The sequence below is a fragment of the Rutidosis leptorrhynchoides genome, chromosome 7 (assembly GCF_046630445.1).
Source record: "Rutidosis leptorrhynchoides isolate AG116_Rl617_1_P2 chromosome 7, CSIRO_AGI_Rlap_v1, whole genome shotgun sequence".
Lineage (NCBI taxonomy): Eukaryota > Viridiplantae > Streptophyta > Magnoliopsida > Asterales > Asteraceae > Rutidosis > Rutidosis leptorrhynchoides.
Genome location: NC_092339.1, coordinates 21,375,481 through 21,395,641, shown reverse-complemented (window position 1 = coordinate 21,395,641; position 20,161 = coordinate 21,375,481). Strand labels below are relative to the sequence as shown.

At 31.8% G+C, this 20,161-nt stretch overlaps 3 protein-coding genes across 3 annotated transcripts; all 3 read right to left on the bottom strand.

Annotated features, from left to right (window-relative positions):
- Positions 1-5,535: 5,535 nt before the first annotated feature.
- LOC139857575 (uncharacterized) lies at positions 5,536-12,136 on the bottom strand. Its single transcript, XM_071846390.1, has 20 exons — positions 12,048-12,136; positions 11,801-11,969; positions 11,662-11,719; positions 10,890-11,038; positions 10,678-10,748; positions 10,421-10,594; positions 10,016-10,093; positions 9,772-9,873; positions 9,494-9,583; positions 8,989-9,064; positions 8,764-8,857; positions 8,595-8,664; positions 8,310-8,489; positions 8,106-8,228; positions 7,926-8,009; positions 7,280-7,464; positions 7,049-7,187; positions 6,849-6,908; positions 6,238-6,342; positions 5,536-6,157 (listed from the first exon to the last, which is right to left on the bottom strand). Exons 1-20 carry the CDS (start codon positions 12,117-12,119, stop codon positions 6,044-6,046), a joined length of 2,193 nt encoding a protein of 730 aa, XP_071702491.1. The 5' UTR covers positions 12,120-12,136; the 3' UTR covers positions 5,536-6,043.
- A 34-nt stretch (positions 12,137-12,170) lies between these two features.
- Positions 12,171-14,242, bottom strand: LOC139859012 (uncharacterized). Its single transcript, XM_071847834.1, has 6 exons — positions 14,124-14,242; positions 13,931-14,041; positions 13,628-13,774; positions 12,853-13,089; positions 12,567-12,754; positions 12,171-12,351 (listed from the first exon to the last, which is right to left on the bottom strand). The coding sequence occupies exons 1-6, from the start codon at positions 14,169-14,171 to the stop codon at positions 12,171-12,173; spliced, it is 912 nt and encodes a 303-aa protein (XP_071703935.1). The 5' UTR covers positions 14,172-14,242.
- Positions 14,243-15,481: 1,239 nt separating this feature from the next.
- Positions 15,482-15,976, bottom strand: LOC139859011 (uncharacterized). The gene is made up of 2 exons (XM_071847833.1): positions 15,828-15,976; positions 15,482-15,700 (listed from the first exon to the last, which is right to left on the bottom strand). The coding sequence occupies exons 1-2, from the start codon at positions 15,930-15,932 to the stop codon at positions 15,482-15,484; spliced, it is 324 nt and encodes a 107-aa protein (XP_071703934.1). The 5' UTR covers positions 15,933-15,976.
- Positions 15,977-20,161: the final 4,185 nt, after the last annotated feature.

Genomic DNA, 20,161 nt, shown 5'->3' with positions numbered 1-20,161 from the left:
GCTCATAGTGTCGGTTTTCAAAAAAGTCGATGTGATACTTCCTTATTTATTTATCGACATGGTACTGATACTGCATATCTCTTATTATATGTGGATGATATTATTTTGACTGCTTCATCGACAAAGTTTCTTCAGCGGGTTATTGCCTCTTTACACCAGGAGTTCTCCATGACCGACCTTGGCCCGCTGAACTATTTCATGGGTATTTTATTTACACGTACCTCTTCGGGGATGTTCCTATCTCAGAAGAAGTACGCTACTGAGCTTCTAGAGCGTGCATATATGATGGGGTGTCACCCGAGCAGAACGCCAGTCGAAACCAGCTCCAAGCTTAATACGTCAGGTGTAGTGACCCGAACTTTTCCATGTTTATATATATTAATTGAGATTGATATTTACATGATTAAATGTTTCCAACATGTTAAGCAATCAAACTTGTTAAGACTTGATTAATTGAAATATGTTTCATATAGACAATTGACCACCCAAGTTGACCGGTGATTCACGAACGTTAAAACTTGTAAAAACTATATGATGACATATATATGGATATATATATAGTTAACATGATACTATGATAAGTAAACATATCATTAAGTATATTAACAATGAACTACATATGTAAAAACAAGACTACTAACTTAATGATTTTTAAACGAGACATATATGTAACGATTATCGTTGTAAAGACATTTAATGTATATATATCATATTAAGAGATATTCATACATGATAATATCATGATAATATAATAATTTAAAAGCTCATTTTATATTATAAACATTGGGTTAACAACATTTAACAAGATCGTTAACCTAAAAGTTTCAAAACAACACTTACATGTAACGACTAACGATGACTTAACGACTCAGTTAAAATGTATATACATGTAGTGTTTTAATATGTATTTATACACTTTTGAAAGACTTCAATACACTTATCAAAATACTTCTACTTAACAAAAATGCTTACAATTACATCCTCGTTCAGTTTCATCAACAATTCTACTCGTATGCACCCGTATTCGTACTCGTACAATACACAGCTTTTAGATGTATGTACTATTGGTATATACACTCCAATGATCAGCTCTTAGAAGCCCATGTGAGTCACCTAACACATGTGGGAACCATCATTTGGCAACTAGCATGAAATATCTCATAAAATTACAAAAATATGAGTAATCATTCATGACTTATTTACATGAAAACAAAATTACATATCCTTTATATCTAATCCATACACCAACGACCAAAAACACCTACAAACACTTTCATTCTTCAATTTTCTTCATGTAATTGATCTCTCTCAAGTTCTATCTTCAAGTTCTAAGTGTTCTTCATATATTCTACAAGTTCTAGTTACATAAAATCAAGAATACTTTCAAGTTTGCTAGCTCACTTCCAATCTTGTAAGGTGATCATCCAACCTCAAGAAATCTTTGTTTCTTACAGTAGGTTATCATTCTAATTCAAGGTAATAATCATATTCAAACTTTGGTTCAATTTCTATAACTATAACAATCTTATTTCAAGTGATGATCTTACTTGAACTTGTTTTCGTGTCATGATTCTGCTTCAAGAACTTCGAGCCATCCAAGGATCCGTTGAAGCTAGATCCATTTTTCTCTTTTCCAGTAGGTTTATCCAAGGAACTTAAGGTAGTAATGATGTTCATAACATCATTCGATTCATACATATAAAGCTATCTTATTCGAAGGTTTAAACTTGTAATCACTAGAACATAGTTTAGTTAATTCTAAACTTGTTCGCAAACAAAAGTTAATCCTTCTAACTTGACTTTTAAAATCAACTAAACACATGTTCTATATCTATATGATATGCTAACTAAATGATTTAAAACCTGGAAACACGAAAAACACCGTAAAACCGGATTTACGCCGTCGTAGTAACACTGCGGGCTGTTTTGGGTTAGTTAATTAAAAACTATGATAAACTTTGATTTAAAAGTTGTTATTCTGAGAAAATGATTTTTATTATGAACATGAAACTATATCCAAAAATTATGGTTAAACTCAAAGTGGAAGTATGTTTTCTAAAATGGTCATCTAGACGTCGTTCTTTCGACTGAAATGACTACCTTTACAAAAACGACTTGTAACTTATTTTTCCGACTATAAACCTATACTTTTTCTGTTTAGATTCATAAAATAGAGTTCAATATGAAACCATAGCAATTTGATTCACTCAAAACGGATTTAAAATGAAGAAGTTATGGGTAAAACAAGATTGGATAATTTTTCTCATTTTAGCTACGTGAAAATTGGTAACAAATATATTCCAACCATGACTTAATCAACTTGTATTGTATATTATGTAATCTTGAGATACCATAGACACGTATACAATGTTTCGACCTATCATGTCGACACATCTATATATATTTCGGAACAACCATAGACACTCTATATGTGAATGTTGGAGTTAGCTATACAGGGTTGAGGTTGATTCCAAAATATGTATAGTTTGAGTTGTGATCAATACTGAGATACGTATACACTGGGTCGTGGATTGATTCAAGATAATATTTATCGATTTATTTCTGTATATCTAACTGTGGACAACTAGTTGTAGGTTACTAACGAGGACAGCTGACTTAATAAACTTAAAACATCAAAATATATTAAAAGTGTTGTAAATATATTTTGAACATACTTTGATATATATGTATATATTGTTATAGGTTCGTGAATCAACCAGTGGCCAAGTCTTACTTCTCGACGAAGTAAAAATCTGTGAAAGTGAGTTATAGTCCCACTTTTAAAATCTAATATTTTTGGGATGAGAATACATGCAGGTTTTATAAATGATTTACAAAATAGACACAAGTACGTGAAACTACATTCTATGGTTGAATTATCGAAATCGAATATGCCCCTTTTTATTAAGTCTGGTAATCTAAGAATTAGGGAACAGACACCCTAATTGACGCGAATCCTAAAGATAGATCTATTGGGCCTAACAAACCCCATCCAAAGTACCGGATGCTTTAGTACTTCAAAATTTATATCATATCCGAAGGGTGTCCCGGAATGATGGGGATATTCTTATATATGCATCTTGTTAATGTCGGTTACCAGGTGTTCACCATATGAATAATTTTTATCTCTATGTATGGGATGTGTATTGAAATATGAAATCTTGTGGTCTATTGTTACGATTTGATATATATAGGTTAAACCTATAACTCACCAACATTTTTGTTGACGTTTTAAGCATGTTTATTCTCAGGTGATTATTAAGAGCTTCCGCTGTCGCATACTTAAATAAGGACAAGATTTGGAGTCCATGCTTGTATGATATTGTGTAAAAACTGCATTCAAGAAACTTATTTTGTTGTAACATATTTGTATTGTAAACCATTATGTAATGGTCGTGTGTAAACAGGATATTTTAGATTATCATTATTTGATAATCTACGTAAAGTTTTTTTTTAAACCTTTATTGATGAAATAAAGGTTATGGTTTGTTTTAAAATGAATGCAGTCTTTGAAAAACGTCTCATATAGAGGTCAAAACCTCGCAACGAAATCAATTAATATGGAACGTTTTTAATCAATAAGAACGGGACATTTCATCAGGTCCCCCCGTTTCTAATCCGACATTGTATCGCAGCCTCGCCGGGGCTCTTCAGTACCTCACCTTCACGAGACCAGACATTGCTTACGCAGTACAGCAGATATGTTTATTTATGCACGACCCACGAGAGCAACATTTTTCTGCACTTAAGCGAATTCTTCGGTATATTCAGGGTACACTTGATCTCGGCCTACAGCTTTTTGCATCATCTACATCATCTCTGACAGCCTACTCAGATGCTGACTGGGCTGGGTGCCCCAGTACTCGCCGCTCGACCTCGGGATATTGTGTCTTTTTGGGTGATAACCTTCTGTCGTGGTCATCAAAACGACAGTTGACGCCATCTCGCTCCAGTGCCGAAGCAGAGTACCGCGGGGTTGCTAATGCTTTTGCCGAAACATGTTGGCTTCGCAATCTACTTCGCGAGCTTCATTGTCCTTTGTTTTCCGCCACTATTGTGTATTGTGATAATGTGAGTGCAGTATACATGTCAGGTAACCCGGTTCAGCACCAACGCACGAAACACATAGAGATTGATATTCATTTCGTGCGAGATCTTGTGACGCAAGGACATGTGCGCGTTCTTCACGTTCCATCGCGATATCAGTATGCCGACATCTTCACCAAAGGCCTTCCTACTGTCCTTTTTGATGAGTTCAGGACCAGTTTGAGCGTTCGTAATGCTCCCGCTCCAACTGTGGGGGGCTATTAGGAGATATATTTATCTATATTATGTATTTATGCATTTAGCCCATGTTCTATAAGGGCCTTTTATTATGAAAGTCCATTAGGTATTTTGTTAGTATCTTGGGCTATTTAAACTACCTATTGTAATGTACGAATCATCAATCAGTCTATCAATCATCAACTATTCATGTTAACAGAATCTCCTTTTTGTGTGGAAAGGAACAAAATGTATGAAACCCTAAAAAAAATGTTTGATAAGGCAGACCCATGTTATCTCAACTCGTGCTTTTTAGTTTTGGGAGGGGTTTTTTAGGGTTATTTTTGACATTAAACAATTGAAATAGAGGAGAGAGATAAATGTTGAGTGATCAAACAATCTAATGGTTGTTATTGAAAGTTAATTTTTAATCCAATGGTTCTTTTTACTCCATTTAAATTTTTTTAAGTTTGATTAGCAAAATTTGACTTTATTATTATTATTATTATTATTATTATTATTATTATTATTATTATTATTATTATTATTATTATTATTATTATTATTATTATTATTATTATTATTATTATTATTATTATTATTATTATTATTATTATTATTATTATTATTATTATTATTATTATTATTATTATTATTATTATTATTATTATTATTATTATTATTATTATTATTATTATTATTATTATTATTATTATTATTATTATTATTATTATTATTATTATTATTATTATTATTATTATTATTATTATTATTATTATTATTATTATTATTATTATTATTATTATTATTATTATTATTATTATTATTATTATTATTATTATTATTATTATTATTATTATTATTATTATTATTATTATTATTATTATTATTATTATTATTATTATTATTATTATTATTATTATTATTATTATTATTATTATTATTATTATTATTATTATTATTATTATTATTATTATTATTATTATTATTATTATTATTATTATTATTATTATTATTATTATTATTATTATTATTATTATTATTATTATTATTATTATTATTATTATTATTATTATTATAGAATTATAGATATAGATTATAGATTACAATAAGCATCGAATTACAATTTACAATTACGCTAAGCATCAAATTAAAGAGTTCTAAATTACACATAACGGACACCTAGAATGTATGTTACATGGATGTCAATTACATCTTTTTTATTGAATGAAAACATAAATATATTGTACATATGAATAACCAGTCGTCAAAAAATCATTATCATTATTAACTAATATATACAATACATTTATGCATGTTAACAACAATTTAACTGTCGTTATAAAAATGTTAAATGGAATCACAATCCAAGATAGTATCTATGCAAAAAAGGAACACGAAAACAAGTCAATGTAGCAAATATACAAAATCTTGATGTCTTGATGTATTATTATTTCTATCCCAATATCCGACCAATTAATTAACCAAAAAAAAGAAAAGGCTCCTCAAAGTAATCACAAGAGATGGGGGTAAACAAAACCAAAGCTGAAGCAGCCCTAATCAAACACTTGGGAAGGCCTACCTGCTTTTATGCCAGCCATCTCACAACTTACTACTTAAGATTTAAAATACAGTTTACAGAAAAGATAAATTTAAGTTAAATAAAACACATGTTAAAAAAAAAAAAAAAAAAAAAAGAACCTATAATTGATTGTACAAATGGCTTTGCATCGATTTCGATTTTAGAGCCATCATTTTCTTCCCGTTCTGAAGCCGTGTGTCACATAAAGTAACTGAGAGTCTTCTTTCTTCTAGATCCTCCTTCTCCGTAGAGCTCATTCCATTGCACAAGCTCGTTCATGTTTGCAGACTCCGAGGATACGCTCGCACAAACCTACATAAAAATGGTAGTTGTATTTACATGTGTCAGAACGTCTATATGACAAAAATATCATATAATACTTTGCTAATTACCTGTTCATGAGCAAATTTAAAGTCCTCCAAGTTTAAAGGCCGAATATCACAACTTTCACTTAGAGCTGGAGCAGGTTTGCCTTGTGCTGTAGCCGCAGCACTCTCCTGCCATCAAACCAAAATATTAATTTTGAAATAACAAATACATCCAAATTTTCACACACAAATTATGGGTCAACTCTGGTATGATTTAATCTCAAATGGGTCATATAAAATAATATATAGCAAAAATGAAAATGGCCAAATGGGTTGAAACTTGAAAGTAAGCCCAAAGTGCACTTCCAAATGTATACACTCCCCTCAACTGTTATATTCACAAATATTTAGACTTTTATTGTAGTAATATCTTTTTTGTAATCATCATTAACACTTTAACCATTTAAATAAATGAACAAAAAGGAATTAGTGGAACAACCAGCCCACTTTGACCGTTTTGGTCGCCCGTTTTGCCCTTCATCCACCATTGTCCATCTTACAGCCTCTACAACTTAAACAACATGTTCTACCTTAATCATTATCCCTCCGTTCTAAAGAAGTACATATTCTCTTTTGCCAGTTGCTTACAGATGTATTACATTATAAAAAGGAAAAGAAAAAGAAAAAAAAACTACCTTTTTTTCTCTCTCAATGATCTCCCTAATTGGTCGGTGTGCAGCGGTGACACATAGATTCTGCAATATAGGATAATCACATTAATTTTTACTATCATTTCCCACTATTCACGAATATCAAGAGAGGTGTGTGTGTGTGTGTGAGAGAGAGAGAGAGAGAGAGAGAGAGAGAGAGAGAGAGAGAGAGAGAGAGAGAGAACCTTAAGGTCACTTCCGGAATACCCGTCGGTCATGTTGGCAACGGCATCCAAATCCATATCTGGAGATAAATCCTCTTTCGCGAGTATAACTTTTAGGATCTTTGCTCTGTTGGGAGCATCTGGTAAATTCACCATCAACCTAAGAAACAAAATGAATACATTATTAAAATGGATTCGTGTTTTAATCAAGATTTAAAAACAAAGAGTCTTTTATATGTTAGGCTAGTTTACCTACGAGGAAGCCGTCTAATCACAGCCTCATCAAGATCAAAAGGTCTGTTTGTAGCAGCAAGCACAAGAACTCTTTCCGTATCTTTCGTCCGCAAACCGTCCCAATTCATCATGAATTCATTTTTCATCTTACGCATCGCTTCATGTTCTCCTGGATTCTCTCTTCGCCCCAGCATACTATCCACCTATAATAAAATTTAAAAACAAAACAAAAGAAAAAAACTACTAAATACAGTTTGAATTGCAACCCCTCTAATTAAAATTACTTTTTTGCGCTGGTGGTCCCTCGTTGATACATCAAATTGCAAGCCCCGTCTCTGTCATTATCTTTTAGCAGCAGTGGTCCCTTAATTTTACAAATGTTTCCTTGGTGGTCCCTCCATCTATTTTCCGTTCAAAATGTCCGTTAAGTGCCATCACGTGATGTCGTTTTATGGCGTTCAATTCATCTTAAACGACATCACCCGATGGTACTTAACGGACATTTTTAACGAAAATCTGACGGAGGGCCCACCAACGCAACATTTGTAAAATTAAGGGACCACCGCAGCGCGACATGCAATTTGATTTATAAACGAGGGACCACCGGCGGAAAAAAAAATCAATTAAAATTAAGAAAGATGATATATTTCATAATTATACTCACTTCATCCACAAAGACAACACTTGGAGAAATTTTGCTAGCGAGTGTAAACACGGCCTTTACGTACTTTTCACCCTCACCGAACCACTGAATAAGAGACACGAGGATACAAAAGTGAGCAAAAAAGTTCTTTCGACGGAATAAACTGAACGAGCTGGCCGAAAATCGTAATAAATTAATTACCTTTGATGAGATACTTGACATAGATATATTAATGAAATTAGCACCAGCTTCGGTAGCTACAGCCTTAGCCAACATAGTCTTTCCAGTTCCAGGTGGACCAAACAAAAGAATCCCCTTGCATGGCTGTATTTTTAAAAAAAGCCAATATATAAACAATAATCTAAATTTATGTCTTAACAAAAAAAAAATTAAAAAAATTAAAACCTTGGTTAATTGGCCCTTGCAGAAAAGCTCGGGTCTTTGTAAAGGGAGCATCACCAACTCCTTCAATGTATCCTTGACCTTTTCCAGTGCACCAATATCATCAAACGTTACTCCAATGTCATTAGGAGGTATCACATCAGCTAATAGCCTTTTCTCAAAATCATTTTCGGTCACAACATCCTATATACATATACATACATGTATTTATAAATAGTCGGTAAAAGTTGGTATGATAAAACGATTTTAACATTAACAATTTACAACATATAAAAGGGATTAAGTTACCTTGAGAGACTTCTTTGAGCTCTTGGATTCATTCTGGTTTCCTTGAAGAATTTCAATACCGTACTGAATACTGCCAGGTGGCCATGTCACAAATCAACAGTTATGAGTAAAATAATAGTAAAAAAAATATTGAAAGCAAAATGCTAAAATATGTGAGACGTTAAGATACCTCTCATTTGAAAGTACAAGTTTCACATCTGGATCAAATTGAGCATGTTGCATTAGATGGTGGCTTAAGGCCCAGCCAACAACTTTTTCAGCACCTTTAATACAACAACAAAAGATTTAACTATCTAACATAACAATTTCTCTATCAAACGTAATATCACTTATATGCAATAAATCTTTTGTAAAGTATATCTTGTAGTAAAAGGAAAGATAAGTTTGAACATACTTTCGTGTGTAAGCAACTGATCTTTGATATACAAAGTTTCCAACTCGTCACATTCTAACCCAGTTCGATTAAGTACCTGTTATCGTAATTGTCAAGTGATTAAGTTTCTAATCCAGTCCGATTAAGTACCATTAATTTGCATAAATTGCCTATTAAGGTATTTTGATAGGTCCCACAAAATGGAACATTTCCTTGTGTTAGAAAGTATTTACAAGTTAAAAAATCTATTGGTTCCCATACACATTATTATGAAAGTTATAGATCCATCTTATCATTTTTAGCAAAGAAAATTTCCGGCATTTAGCATTAAGTCTACAATAATTTCTGAAAAAAAGATACAATTTTAGAAACATGTAATTTAAATAATGTGATAAGTTGGTGAAAAGAAACCTATTATTTTCCTTAACCTGCTAACAGAGTTAATGATATAATATCATGTAATAGACATATATAAGACATAAATACATGATATTAGCAAGAAAAAGTCAATTAATTAATTACTCACATTACGTATACTATTAATGTTTGCCTTCATCTTTAAAGTTTCTGCATCTCGGTCTAATTGTTGCTTCCAGCTAGCAAGAAGTTTCTCATCCTGTCGAAGCTCACATAAGTATTATACACAGAAATAGTCATGACACATAAGATTATAGGCGGGGAAATTTTGATTTTCGACTAATTTACTTGTATAAATGGGTTGGAATTAGTACATAGACCAAAAAATGCATACAACAACAAAGATGTTCAACAAAAAAACCAATCGAAAATTAGGGTACAAAAAACCTGGGGGATGTGAATGACGACTTTATTAGGAAAAAGTCTTGTTAAAAGCTTAGTTGCCTTAGGGACCTCTTTCCCCCTTTCATGTACTCTCCCAAAACCATCCTGAAATGAGACAAAACGCAAATATAAATAATAAATGCTGAACATCGAAACTGACATTCATCACGAATAGTGGTAGTTTTAATTTATTAATAAGAAGTAATGCATGAATAAATAAACACATACAATAATTACAAATACTTACTGACGACGGGAAACCCAAATCGAGTAGAGCAGTTTTAGTACTGCCAAATTTCGTGAAAAGTAGTCCACCAGGAAGCGACTGAAAAAACCAAATGAAATGCAATTAGCAGCAATTATATATATTTTTATTTTTATACACATTATAGCTGTAGTACAGGAACCTAAAAATCACATTGCATCAATCAAGCTACAAAAATAACTTTGTAGTTGTGAGTTATAATTTCATACATCTCCCAAATTTAACTGCACACGAAGTATTTTGCACAATCAGGAACTAGTCTTATACAGTCATAAGCATGCATGGTATAAAATTTAAGATAGCAGTACTTAGGTACCCCAAAAGATAAATAGTGCATCAGTATGTACATACATAAATATATGGACACGAGCTCTTTCGAGATATTACCTTTTCTTTGCGACTATCGGTAAGAGTTTGTGAACCAATTACAACAACATTGTCCGGGAGCTTTTCGATCCAGACCTTAAAAGTTGCATATAATTCTGAGCTCCCAACAATGAACTTTTCAGCATCTTTCATATACAAAATAAACGGATGATTCCTGCTCTCACTAGATACAACCTGGCAGTTAAACAGGGTACAGTCAAATGACGTGCCCTAAAAGAATTACTATAAAATTTTATTGGGAAATAAATATAAATTACCTCAAACAAGGTGCTGATGAGTAGTTTATCCAAATCTTCTACACCCGTTGAATCCAAACGAATATCATTAGCTGGTAAAAGATAGAGAGTACAATAACAACATTAACTGCAAGCTTTATCAATGGGAGTAACGAACCACAGAGACAAAAAAAAAAAAAAAAACATTTAAAAATAAAAAACTGATTCAATTTTAAGAGAATATGACAAATTACCAGCGCAGAAATATCCATAACCCGGATCACAAATTCCACCAAAATCAACACCATCAAGAACACGTTTATCAAATTTTATACCGATTTTTGAGAGAGGATTGTCTTCAAAAGGTAACAAAACCGTCCCACGAGCTCCAGAAAGAGGGCCCCTAAGGTGAAGAAGACCATAACAATGTGTGGGGACAAATGAGAGCATTCGATGTCGATCGCCGTTAAAAAAATAAATAAATAATAATATAACAACATAATTAAAAGACCATGTTTAACACTCAACAAAAACAATAAAGGTTCAACTACATTAAAGGTTGGAAAAGTTGCAAGACGAAGACGAGCCAGTAGGGACTTTGAAACGACTAGTCGGTCGAATCGGACACTGATCAGTGTTGACTTTTAGTAATTCATATATATAATATAACATGTATTTTATTTTATACAAAAATATATCAAGCGTAAATATTTCAAGAGTAAATATTTCAAACATATGAATAGGGTACAAAATTTGAGTATAAAAGTACTAACCTTTGGACCTAACTTTGACCAACCTTGACTTTCACCGACTCAGACCCGATTCAAACACACTCAGACCGACTTTGATTGACTTTGACCTGACTTTTTAGTGTTGACCAACTAATTAGACGTTTTTGGGCAAAACGAACGAGCTACTCACCAAACAGACTAGTCGGCTGAGACGGCCGCCGTTTACAACACTGAATATATTTGTGCACTGATAAACTTAAAAAAAATGAAATAAAAAAAATCATAACAATTATACCTTGAAGAAGGGTGTATGCCTCCTCCAGAAGCAGAACCTATAAACTTTACTCTATCACCTACATAATTTCGGTTTGATTAGTTAATACAAGACGAATACATTATATTAAACAAACATTAAGCAGCTAAATTCACAATACCCAATTTAAATGCAGGGCTTTTGGATGTTCCGGCAACAAGGGGCACAAAATCGACCTCCATTTTCTGTTTTAAATCAACGGGAAACGAAGATGAAACATTTTCATTTTCACTAGGAGTATTTGTGGTAGTGTTTACTTCTTTCAATAACTCGGCTTTTAAAGATAAACCCTGTAAGAATTGCACAAATGAATTATCATCTTCAGAGTATAATAATATGTTGATTGTATGCGGACCGATTAAACTTACACCCAGAAATGAAATGCTATCAAATATAAGCAATTTGGCCCCGTAATAATGAGCAAGTGCTTTTACAAGCATTTCCTGATAGATTTCGGATCCTGAAAAATAAAATATATAGCAAAGTATTATTTAGAAATTCAAACGAATTAAATGATAAACAAGAAAAATAAATAAAAAATAAACCATACCTGCAGGACCAGAAAGCAAGATTCTAGGGTTCATCGTAGCGAGTTCGGAAGCATATTTAACTTGGTCTTTGTACTTCAAGTGTATGTAAGAAGCCGCAATAAGCACCATTTTTGTGTTCTCACTGCATAAGAAAACATAATTAATATTAATTAATTAATATTACAATAATAATACTCTAGATTTACTCTAAAATGGTCATTTGGACCCACTCAAAGCACTTGCGCCATAAGATAGGCAGTTATAATCGGTTATGTAAACCAAATGTGGACGCATAAAAACATCATTTAAACAATACCCATTTGTATAACATGGAAAACTGACAATGAAGAATAAAACCTTAAATAATAGGGGAATTCCTCAAAAGAAACTTCTAATTCTCGTCCGTCAATAATCAAAGAAAGAATCTCTTCCTTAAACATTGGTGTTAATGATGTTTTCGATGCCTGCTGTAAATTAGTAATAAAAGCTCGATCAACTTTTCTTTTAAGCCCCATCACATTTTCTTCTAACCTCTCAAGCTTGGCCTAACAGACATTGTAAATTGGAGGTGTTAATTAGAAACTTAATCAATTTAATAATAATATAAAAAGCTTACATTGCACGTGTCAGTGATTTTGCTTACTTCTATATCGTCCAGATAATCATCTTGATTACGCAAACGAGGCTCCATCCCTAAATAAGTTCTTGGAACAGTTTGACCAGTTGACTTTAAACGAGATAAATCTGATCTTAAATCTGATACTGATGCCAGTAAAGAAACACCTTCTGCTCGTCTTTCAGCATGCTGTGTTTTCAAGTCTCTACCATCAACATATGTACGAGTTCTTAACAAATCATCACTTGGTAGTTGCTGGAATATCTATCACAAATAAATTTAAGCAGAAACAAAATATAGAACACAATATATATAGCATGGTTGCAAACGAAAGTTGCGGCGGTTTGGTGACTAGGCAGTCCGGTTTCGCCTAAAATCAGGTCAAAGTCGGGAAAATCGGTCAGCGTCGGTCAAAAGTTGACTTTTTGTCTGGCCTTGGAAACAAAAATCCCAAACCCATTTAACTATTAGCTAGAAAAAGACCGATTTACATAGTATCCCTTGAAGATAAATTACTAAATACACTATAACTATAACTATTATAATTATAAAAAACATTATAAAAAACCTATATATATTATAAACGTCAACGTCGGTCAACATAATGCTCGACCCCATCTTGACCGATTCAACCTTTCAAGGTCACGACTGACTCGTCTCGCGTCTTTTCAACCTTGATATTTAGTGCAATGTGCATTTTGAACCTGATTACCAGATTATTTGACTCTGATTATACTAAAATGCATATTCAAACACCTCATAGAATTGATAAAAACAAGAATTATTGTTAAGCGAAGGATACATAAGCATGATTCCCTAGAGTTCCAAAAACGACTTCATCTCCTGAATTCAATACACATGTTGTACCCTTCTTAATAATCTTTCCATTAACACAAACAGATCCTTTGGTTCCTTTGATATCAAGAACAGCAACAACACCGCCTTCACGCTGATCATGTCGACAAATAGTAAGTATTCATACTGCAAGTACATAATTTGGAGTTCATCTCCAAAAATCCAATAAACAGGGTGAAGTATTTGTGCTTATAATGCAACATGAACTCCTAAAATGAAAGCAATATTTGCAAGAAATATTACACAGTACCTCAGTAAGCTTAATAATGCAAAGAACTGGACTTATATCCTTGATGTTAAGATTAGCAGTCTTGCTTGATCCGACTACAAAATTGGTTTTATAAGCAGTCATGGTTTGATTCTGCAATACAATGCAATTTATAAACCATCTGCTGAATCAACAAAATTCAATTAATCACTCAGTTTTAGCCAAATAAACTAACCATCGAAGACTGAGCAAATAGCCTGCACCAAGGTGTGGGTGTGGCCATCTCACTACTCTGATTTTGCTGTTTCAATGAAGAAAACGAACCTCTTGGCTTCGCCGCTGAAACCGGCACCGACTCTTAATAACATCCAATACAAATTATCAAACCTTGATTGCTTAATTAACTCAAATTCATACCAATACGACAATAAAATTTGGCCCTAAATATGTTTCAACTGATTACAACATTATATGTTGACTTCTATTAATATAGACATGCAATATATACATATATAGTGGTAGGATCAAGAGGGAAGTAACTATTCGGGGGGAAGCAAAAACTTTTTTTTTTCGTTTTTTGAAAAAGCTTTGTTCACGAGCATTATAGATGAGATGAAAATATGAATATTTAATAGAGACACTTTGTGATAAATGTTTTTATTTTGGAAAACGCTCGAAGAAGTAATATATATAACAATTATCGTGTTTTTCGAGCGTATTTTGAGGTTTTAGCTATTGGAGTTTAGATATTAGGGTTTAGATATTAGGGTTTATAGGGTTTAGATATTAGGGTTTAGAAATTTAGGGTTTAGGGTTTAGATTTAGTGTTTAGATTTAGGATTTAGATTGAGTTTTTAACACGAACGGTTTAGAGTTTAGGGTTTATTCCATAAACCCAAAACACCAAACCCTAAACCCTAAACCCTAAAACCTAAACTCTAAATCGGGCTAAATTTTACTTCACAAAACATGGAAAAAAAAACGTTCATATTCTTCACGAACAATATTATCTTGAATGTTATTTTTGTCGATCGTTTTCCCGCCTAAATAATAACATTCATCACGAAGTGTCTCTTCTAAATGTTCATATTTTCGTGTGATCTTGATGCCGGAAAAAAAACGAAAAAAAAAAAAACGAAAAAAAAAAAAATTTGCTTCCGCCCGATTGGTTACTTACCCATTGATCCTGCCCCTACATATATATATACAAACAACTTTTACTGTTATTCTAAACTCTTAACAGTTCTGTAACTACACTCTTACTAAATTCATGAAAGCAGAACAAAACACTATCAGTAATCTACTAACCTAACATGCACGGGCGGTTTTATGTAGGGGCAAGGGGGGTCGCCCCAGTGGATTTGGAAATTTCAGTGTAAAAATTTTGATTTTTTCGACTTTGACCCAGTGAATTTTTTCCCCCAAAACCTTCAAATTTTGCCCAAAAACCTCACATTTTGCCAAAAAAAATTGATGCGTTTTTTAAAAAAATTCGCCCCGTTGAAAAAAAATCCTGATTCCACCACTGCAGTAACATGCATACATGCATTACATATGAATATATATTTATATTATATATACATAAATAAAGAACTAACCTTGAGCGATTGGAGTAGCAACAGAAGTAGCCGGAGCGACATCAGTCTTGGCACCACTAACAACTTCACCTTCATCATTCCGATTACAGCCTCCGGCGACATTTTCCGGCGGATTTAGCACCGGCGACGAACTCAGTTCCTTAGAATTCTCCACAAGAGGCGGTTGTGATTGTTCCTTTGGCGTTGATTTCTCCGATGCACATCCGTTATCAACCTAAAAGAGAAATTCAATTAAACAACAATTTATATTAAATAATTCTATTTACTATATAATAAATTGAATTAGAATTTAGAATTTAGAATTTAGAATTAAATTTTAAAAAAGAAAGGGAAAAAATAACATTCGGAAGCTTTTGGCGTTTGGGAGAAGGGGGTTTGTGTTCAGGAGAAGAAGATGTTCGCTCGTTATTATTCGGAATAGATCCACTGCGACGCGTGGACACCATAACTATGGTGTGCTTCTTTGTGTCTTCGTCTTTGTTTTCTTGAAACAGAGCGAGAGAAAGAGACGAAGGGAATAAGGGAGCGAGAGAGAAATCAGAAATTTATTTATTTATTTATGGATTTTAATTAATTTTAATTAATTATAATTAATTAATTAATTAATTACGGAGTATATTTTTTGTTTGCTGAAAAGGGAAAACGGTAGTGGGGTTAGTATTTAATTTATGGAAGCAATTTTTAAGTAGTAGAACATTTTTTTTGAAAGGCTTGGTTAGTTGGTAAGACACACGCACGCGTCGAGGAGAAACCTATGATCGAATCTCACAAGAGGGCTCTGAGATCTATTTCACTCTCAAAGCCATTGGAAATTAAATCAGGGAAAACTCCCCCCACGAGGATCGAACCTGCACCATTGCTGGAAACAGGGGAGATTTTATGGGTGGCCACCCAGGCTAGGCCCGGATGGTTTTTAAGTAGTAGAACATTAGATTTACTGATTTTGTTTATATTGCATTTTAAGTACCTGTGCTTTCAATGTATATAATTATAACCACAAAGGTTTAGTAGTGTGTTTATATAAAAATGTGTGTGTGATTTAGGGGGTGCGCTATTTGGTTTCAAACCGAATCAAATGAATATCGAATCAAATCCAAATATATATAAAAAACCGAATTTTTTAAACGGTTTTCGGATCGATCGAAACCGAAATCGAATTCGTAATTGGATTTTCGGTTTGGTTTTCGATTTTGAAAATTTTAAATTCGGTTAGCCGAAAACCGAATTGAAAACCGAATTCAAATTAAACATATTTATATTTATAATATTTATATTTGTATTATATTTCATGTATTATTTTATTTTTATTAAACAATAAGCATGTTATATACCATGTATACTTAAATTAATTTCAAAATCGTTATTCCTAATTTATATATAAGTAATATGCTCGTTAGGATTTTTATTTTTAGTGATTTTCGGCTTTAACTGAAACCAAATCGAAATCAAATTCGGTTTTTGATTCGATTTCGGTTTTGGTTTTGGTTTTGATATTGTTTCGATTTGATTTTCGGTTTTGATTTTATAAGTTTCAAAGCCGAAAAAACTGAACCGAATATTGTTGTGGAATATTGGAAAAAAATGCATTGTCTCCAAAAGCTTGGCAGTTGATTCATGCATTAAAGATCTTATAAAGAAGCATGACAAGAGAAAAGTTAGGACTACACCTTAAAACGATACCTTATATCTGCTTCGCTGGCTTTGCAAGCTGAAACATATCATCATTCATCATAATCATAAAGTATTATAGTTATATAGTTATTAATTATTAATTATAAACATTAAATAGCACGGAGAATAATATTATATCAAATGTAGAATGAGAGTATACATTTGGTAGGGTTATCTGGCTCTTTTGAATATTTCACCTAGAAGATGATAAAAAAAAAGTCAGCACAACAAAAACTGTACAATAATATATAGCTTAAATCTCGTATATTTCATATGTTATATAAATATAATAAATATAAAATATAGAATATAAATGTAACGTGATGAATAATTGAATACCGACCATGGCTGTTGCTGTTTACGACTGCTACGGAATGGAGAGCTAGCTAGGGTTTATTTGTGGGTTTGATAACTTAATTACGAAGAGAACGTCAACGCCAGAGTTTGTGTTGCTATGGATTCGGGTCGGGCTTTTCTAGGTTCTTTTGGACCAATATCATTTAGGGGATTACAGTGGATGAATTTGGCCCAACATATTTTAGCCCATTGGAATAGTTTTTTTGTTATGCCCCACGTTAATTGTAGTGTGTCCAATAGAAGTTACCTTGTCCGTTCCAAAATATTTGTCTTTCTTTGTTTCTTCTACAACTTTAACTTCCTATATATTTTTACGTTATATAATATTTGATATAATAAATTATAACATTGAAAATTGAAAATACGTTTTAAAATATAAGACAAAATTTCATTCCCCGTCCTTGAACTTTACATCAACTTTGAGTCCTCGTTCTTTTTCTTTTTTTTGTGCATCCCTCGTCCACAGTGTATCACAAATAAACATCCCTCGTCCTCCTGTCTAGTTTCTGTCAAATTCAGCCGTTAGGTATAGTCATGTGCTAAGCATGTGAGGGTATTTTCGTCAGTATACATTTTTCTTTACCATTTTAATCTCTTTTAATAAAAACAAGAACCCAAATTAAATCAAACCCAATACACCACCATTAGATCTTAAAAACATAAATGAAAAGATTATAATTACAACCAAAATCACCATCAAATATAATAAAACCATGGTTAACTGCTGCAAATCATCAACCAAAATCCCTAAGTCAATTAAGTACAATCTTTAGTACTACTTGATTACAAAGAAACATGAACCAAATAACCAGTGGAATCATAAACGACACATTCTAACTGATTCCAAATGCTCCTAATTTACATGGGAACTTTATAAAGAACTTCAAGGTCATTCTTACCCTTCACAAATCAGGTTGAACCATCATCATCAGAACCAACATCACCGGAACCACTTTCCGGCCACCTCAGGGACCGTTAATACGTTTTGAGGGTTATAGTGAATGGAATCTGAAGCTAACTGAGATAAACCTTCTTCGTTTTCTAAACGCCCTCCAAATGTTCGATGTTTTGCGCGACATCAGCCATATCGGATGGTTTAACTTGATATCCTAAAACAGCCAACAGATCGTCAACGCCGGAGTCTTGCTGGTCAAGTTCATCCCACATCTTTGATTTTCCGGCGGCGGCGGAAGTAGAGCCGGTGCTACCGTTTCATTTTTAATTTCGTTTTGGGAAATGAAATCAACAAGTTTTAGGGTCAGCCACGCGCTGCGGCGGCGGACCCTTTATTTTTTATATATAACATAGTTCGTCAGTTTTTCGTTGTACATAACTTAGGTTTTATATTAAATACTAAAACGTTAATAATCCTAACAAAATCAAAAAGAAAATATGTTTAAAATTAATAATTAAAATCAACATAATTTAAATATTCTTGTTATTTAATACCGTAGTAAAGTGTGAGAGTAGGAAAAAATTGTAAAGAAAAAGTAAAAAAAAAAAGATTTTAAATAAAATATATTCATAAAAAGTGATTAAGAAAATATAAAGAAATCATATAAATATTGTTGGGAAGTTAGATTATAAAAGGATTTAAAAATAAAAGAGAAAGTGGAAGGACTCAATTAAAAATAAAAAACATTAAAGGGTGTTTATGGAAAAAAAGAGAGATAATATGGGTAAAAACTATAACAACCCTCATATTTCTATACCTGAATTGACTAATTTGACTATAGGGTTGTTATCCATACGTAATATATAATTAAATTTGACATTGATCAAATATTTATTTTTAGTCGACACTTTTTGTTAACTAAAGTTTACACTAATTATATAAAATAACTTTAGTTAATATTAATATTAATGCGTATTATATTTAAAACTATATGAAACATAATTATTAATTAAATGATAAGTTATTTTAATCATTATATATATATTTTTAGCTTATAAAAAAAAGAGATTTTTTTATAAATTAAATAATGAGCCCATGAATTTTGACTAAATATTTTCAAAAACAAAAACTTATTAAAAATATTTTTAACATGTTTTTATTTTTTTGTCAAAATTGGCACCTTTATTTTATTTATATTTTTTATTTTCACCAACCATTTTTTTTCTATAAATACACACTTCCATTTCATAAAAACTTGTATCAAATCTTTAGAAAAACTCTCTCACAAACTTGGAAAAGTACTTGAGGTATTTTCTATATTTTTATCGAATTGCTTTTATTTTTTTGTATATTCTTTAAAAATTCAAATTTAATATATATAAATTATTTTTACATGTTATAATTAGTATTATAAGTATTATGATGTATAAAAATAATTTTGATAATTTATGGAATATTATTTATAATTAAATACGAATTATGTAGTATTTAAACATAAAAACAATATAAAATTCGTAATAAAATATTAAACAGTAATAAAAATAATTATAATTTTTTTTGAGATTATTATACTTTTATAAACAATAGAAAATTATAAAAATTAAATAAATGGGACGATTAGTATTTAAAAAGAATTTAATTTTTGCATTATTCTAAACCGAGAGAAATAATAAAGAAAATACAAAATAAATACAAACGTGTATTAAATATTTTTATAAAATTTTTATATGATTAGTAGCATCACTAGATACT

Excerpts from the sequence above, each read along its gene's own strand:
- LOC139859012 (XM_071847834.1), bottom strand. The coding sequence starts at position 14,171 with ATGGCCACACCCACACCTTGGTGCAGGCTATTTGCTCAGTCTTCGATG. Across the intron at positions 13,775-13,930 it reads GCATTATTAAGCTTACTGAG|CGTGAAGGCGGTGTTGTTGC; the intron begins GTACTGTGTAAT and ends CGACATGATCAG. Across the intron at positions 13,090-13,627 it reads CTCTAGGGAATCATGCTTAT|ATATTCCAGCAACTACCAAG; the intron begins GTATCCTTCGCT and ends TATTTGTGATAG.
- LOC139857575 (XM_071846390.1), bottom strand. The coding sequence starts at position 12,119 with ATGCTTGTAAAAGCACTTGCTCATTATTACGGGGCCAAATTGCTTATA. Across the intron at positions 8,010-8,105 it reads TGTCAAGTATCTCATCAAAG|TGGTTCGGTGAGGGTGAAAA; the intron begins GTAATTAATTTA and ends TCTCTTATTCAG. Across the intron at positions 6,158-6,237 it reads TTAAATTTGCTCATGAACAG|GTTTGTGCGAGCGTATCCTC; the intron begins GTAATTAGCAAA and ends ATTTTTATGTAG.
- LOC139859011 (XM_071847833.1), bottom strand. The coding sequence starts at position 15,932 with ATGGTGTCCACGCGTCGCAGTGGATCTATTCCGAATAATAACGAGCGA. Across the intron at positions 15,701-15,827 it reads AACGCCAAAAGCTTCCGAAT|GTTGATAACGGATGTGCATC; the intron begins GTTATTTTTTCC and ends TTTCTCTTTTAG.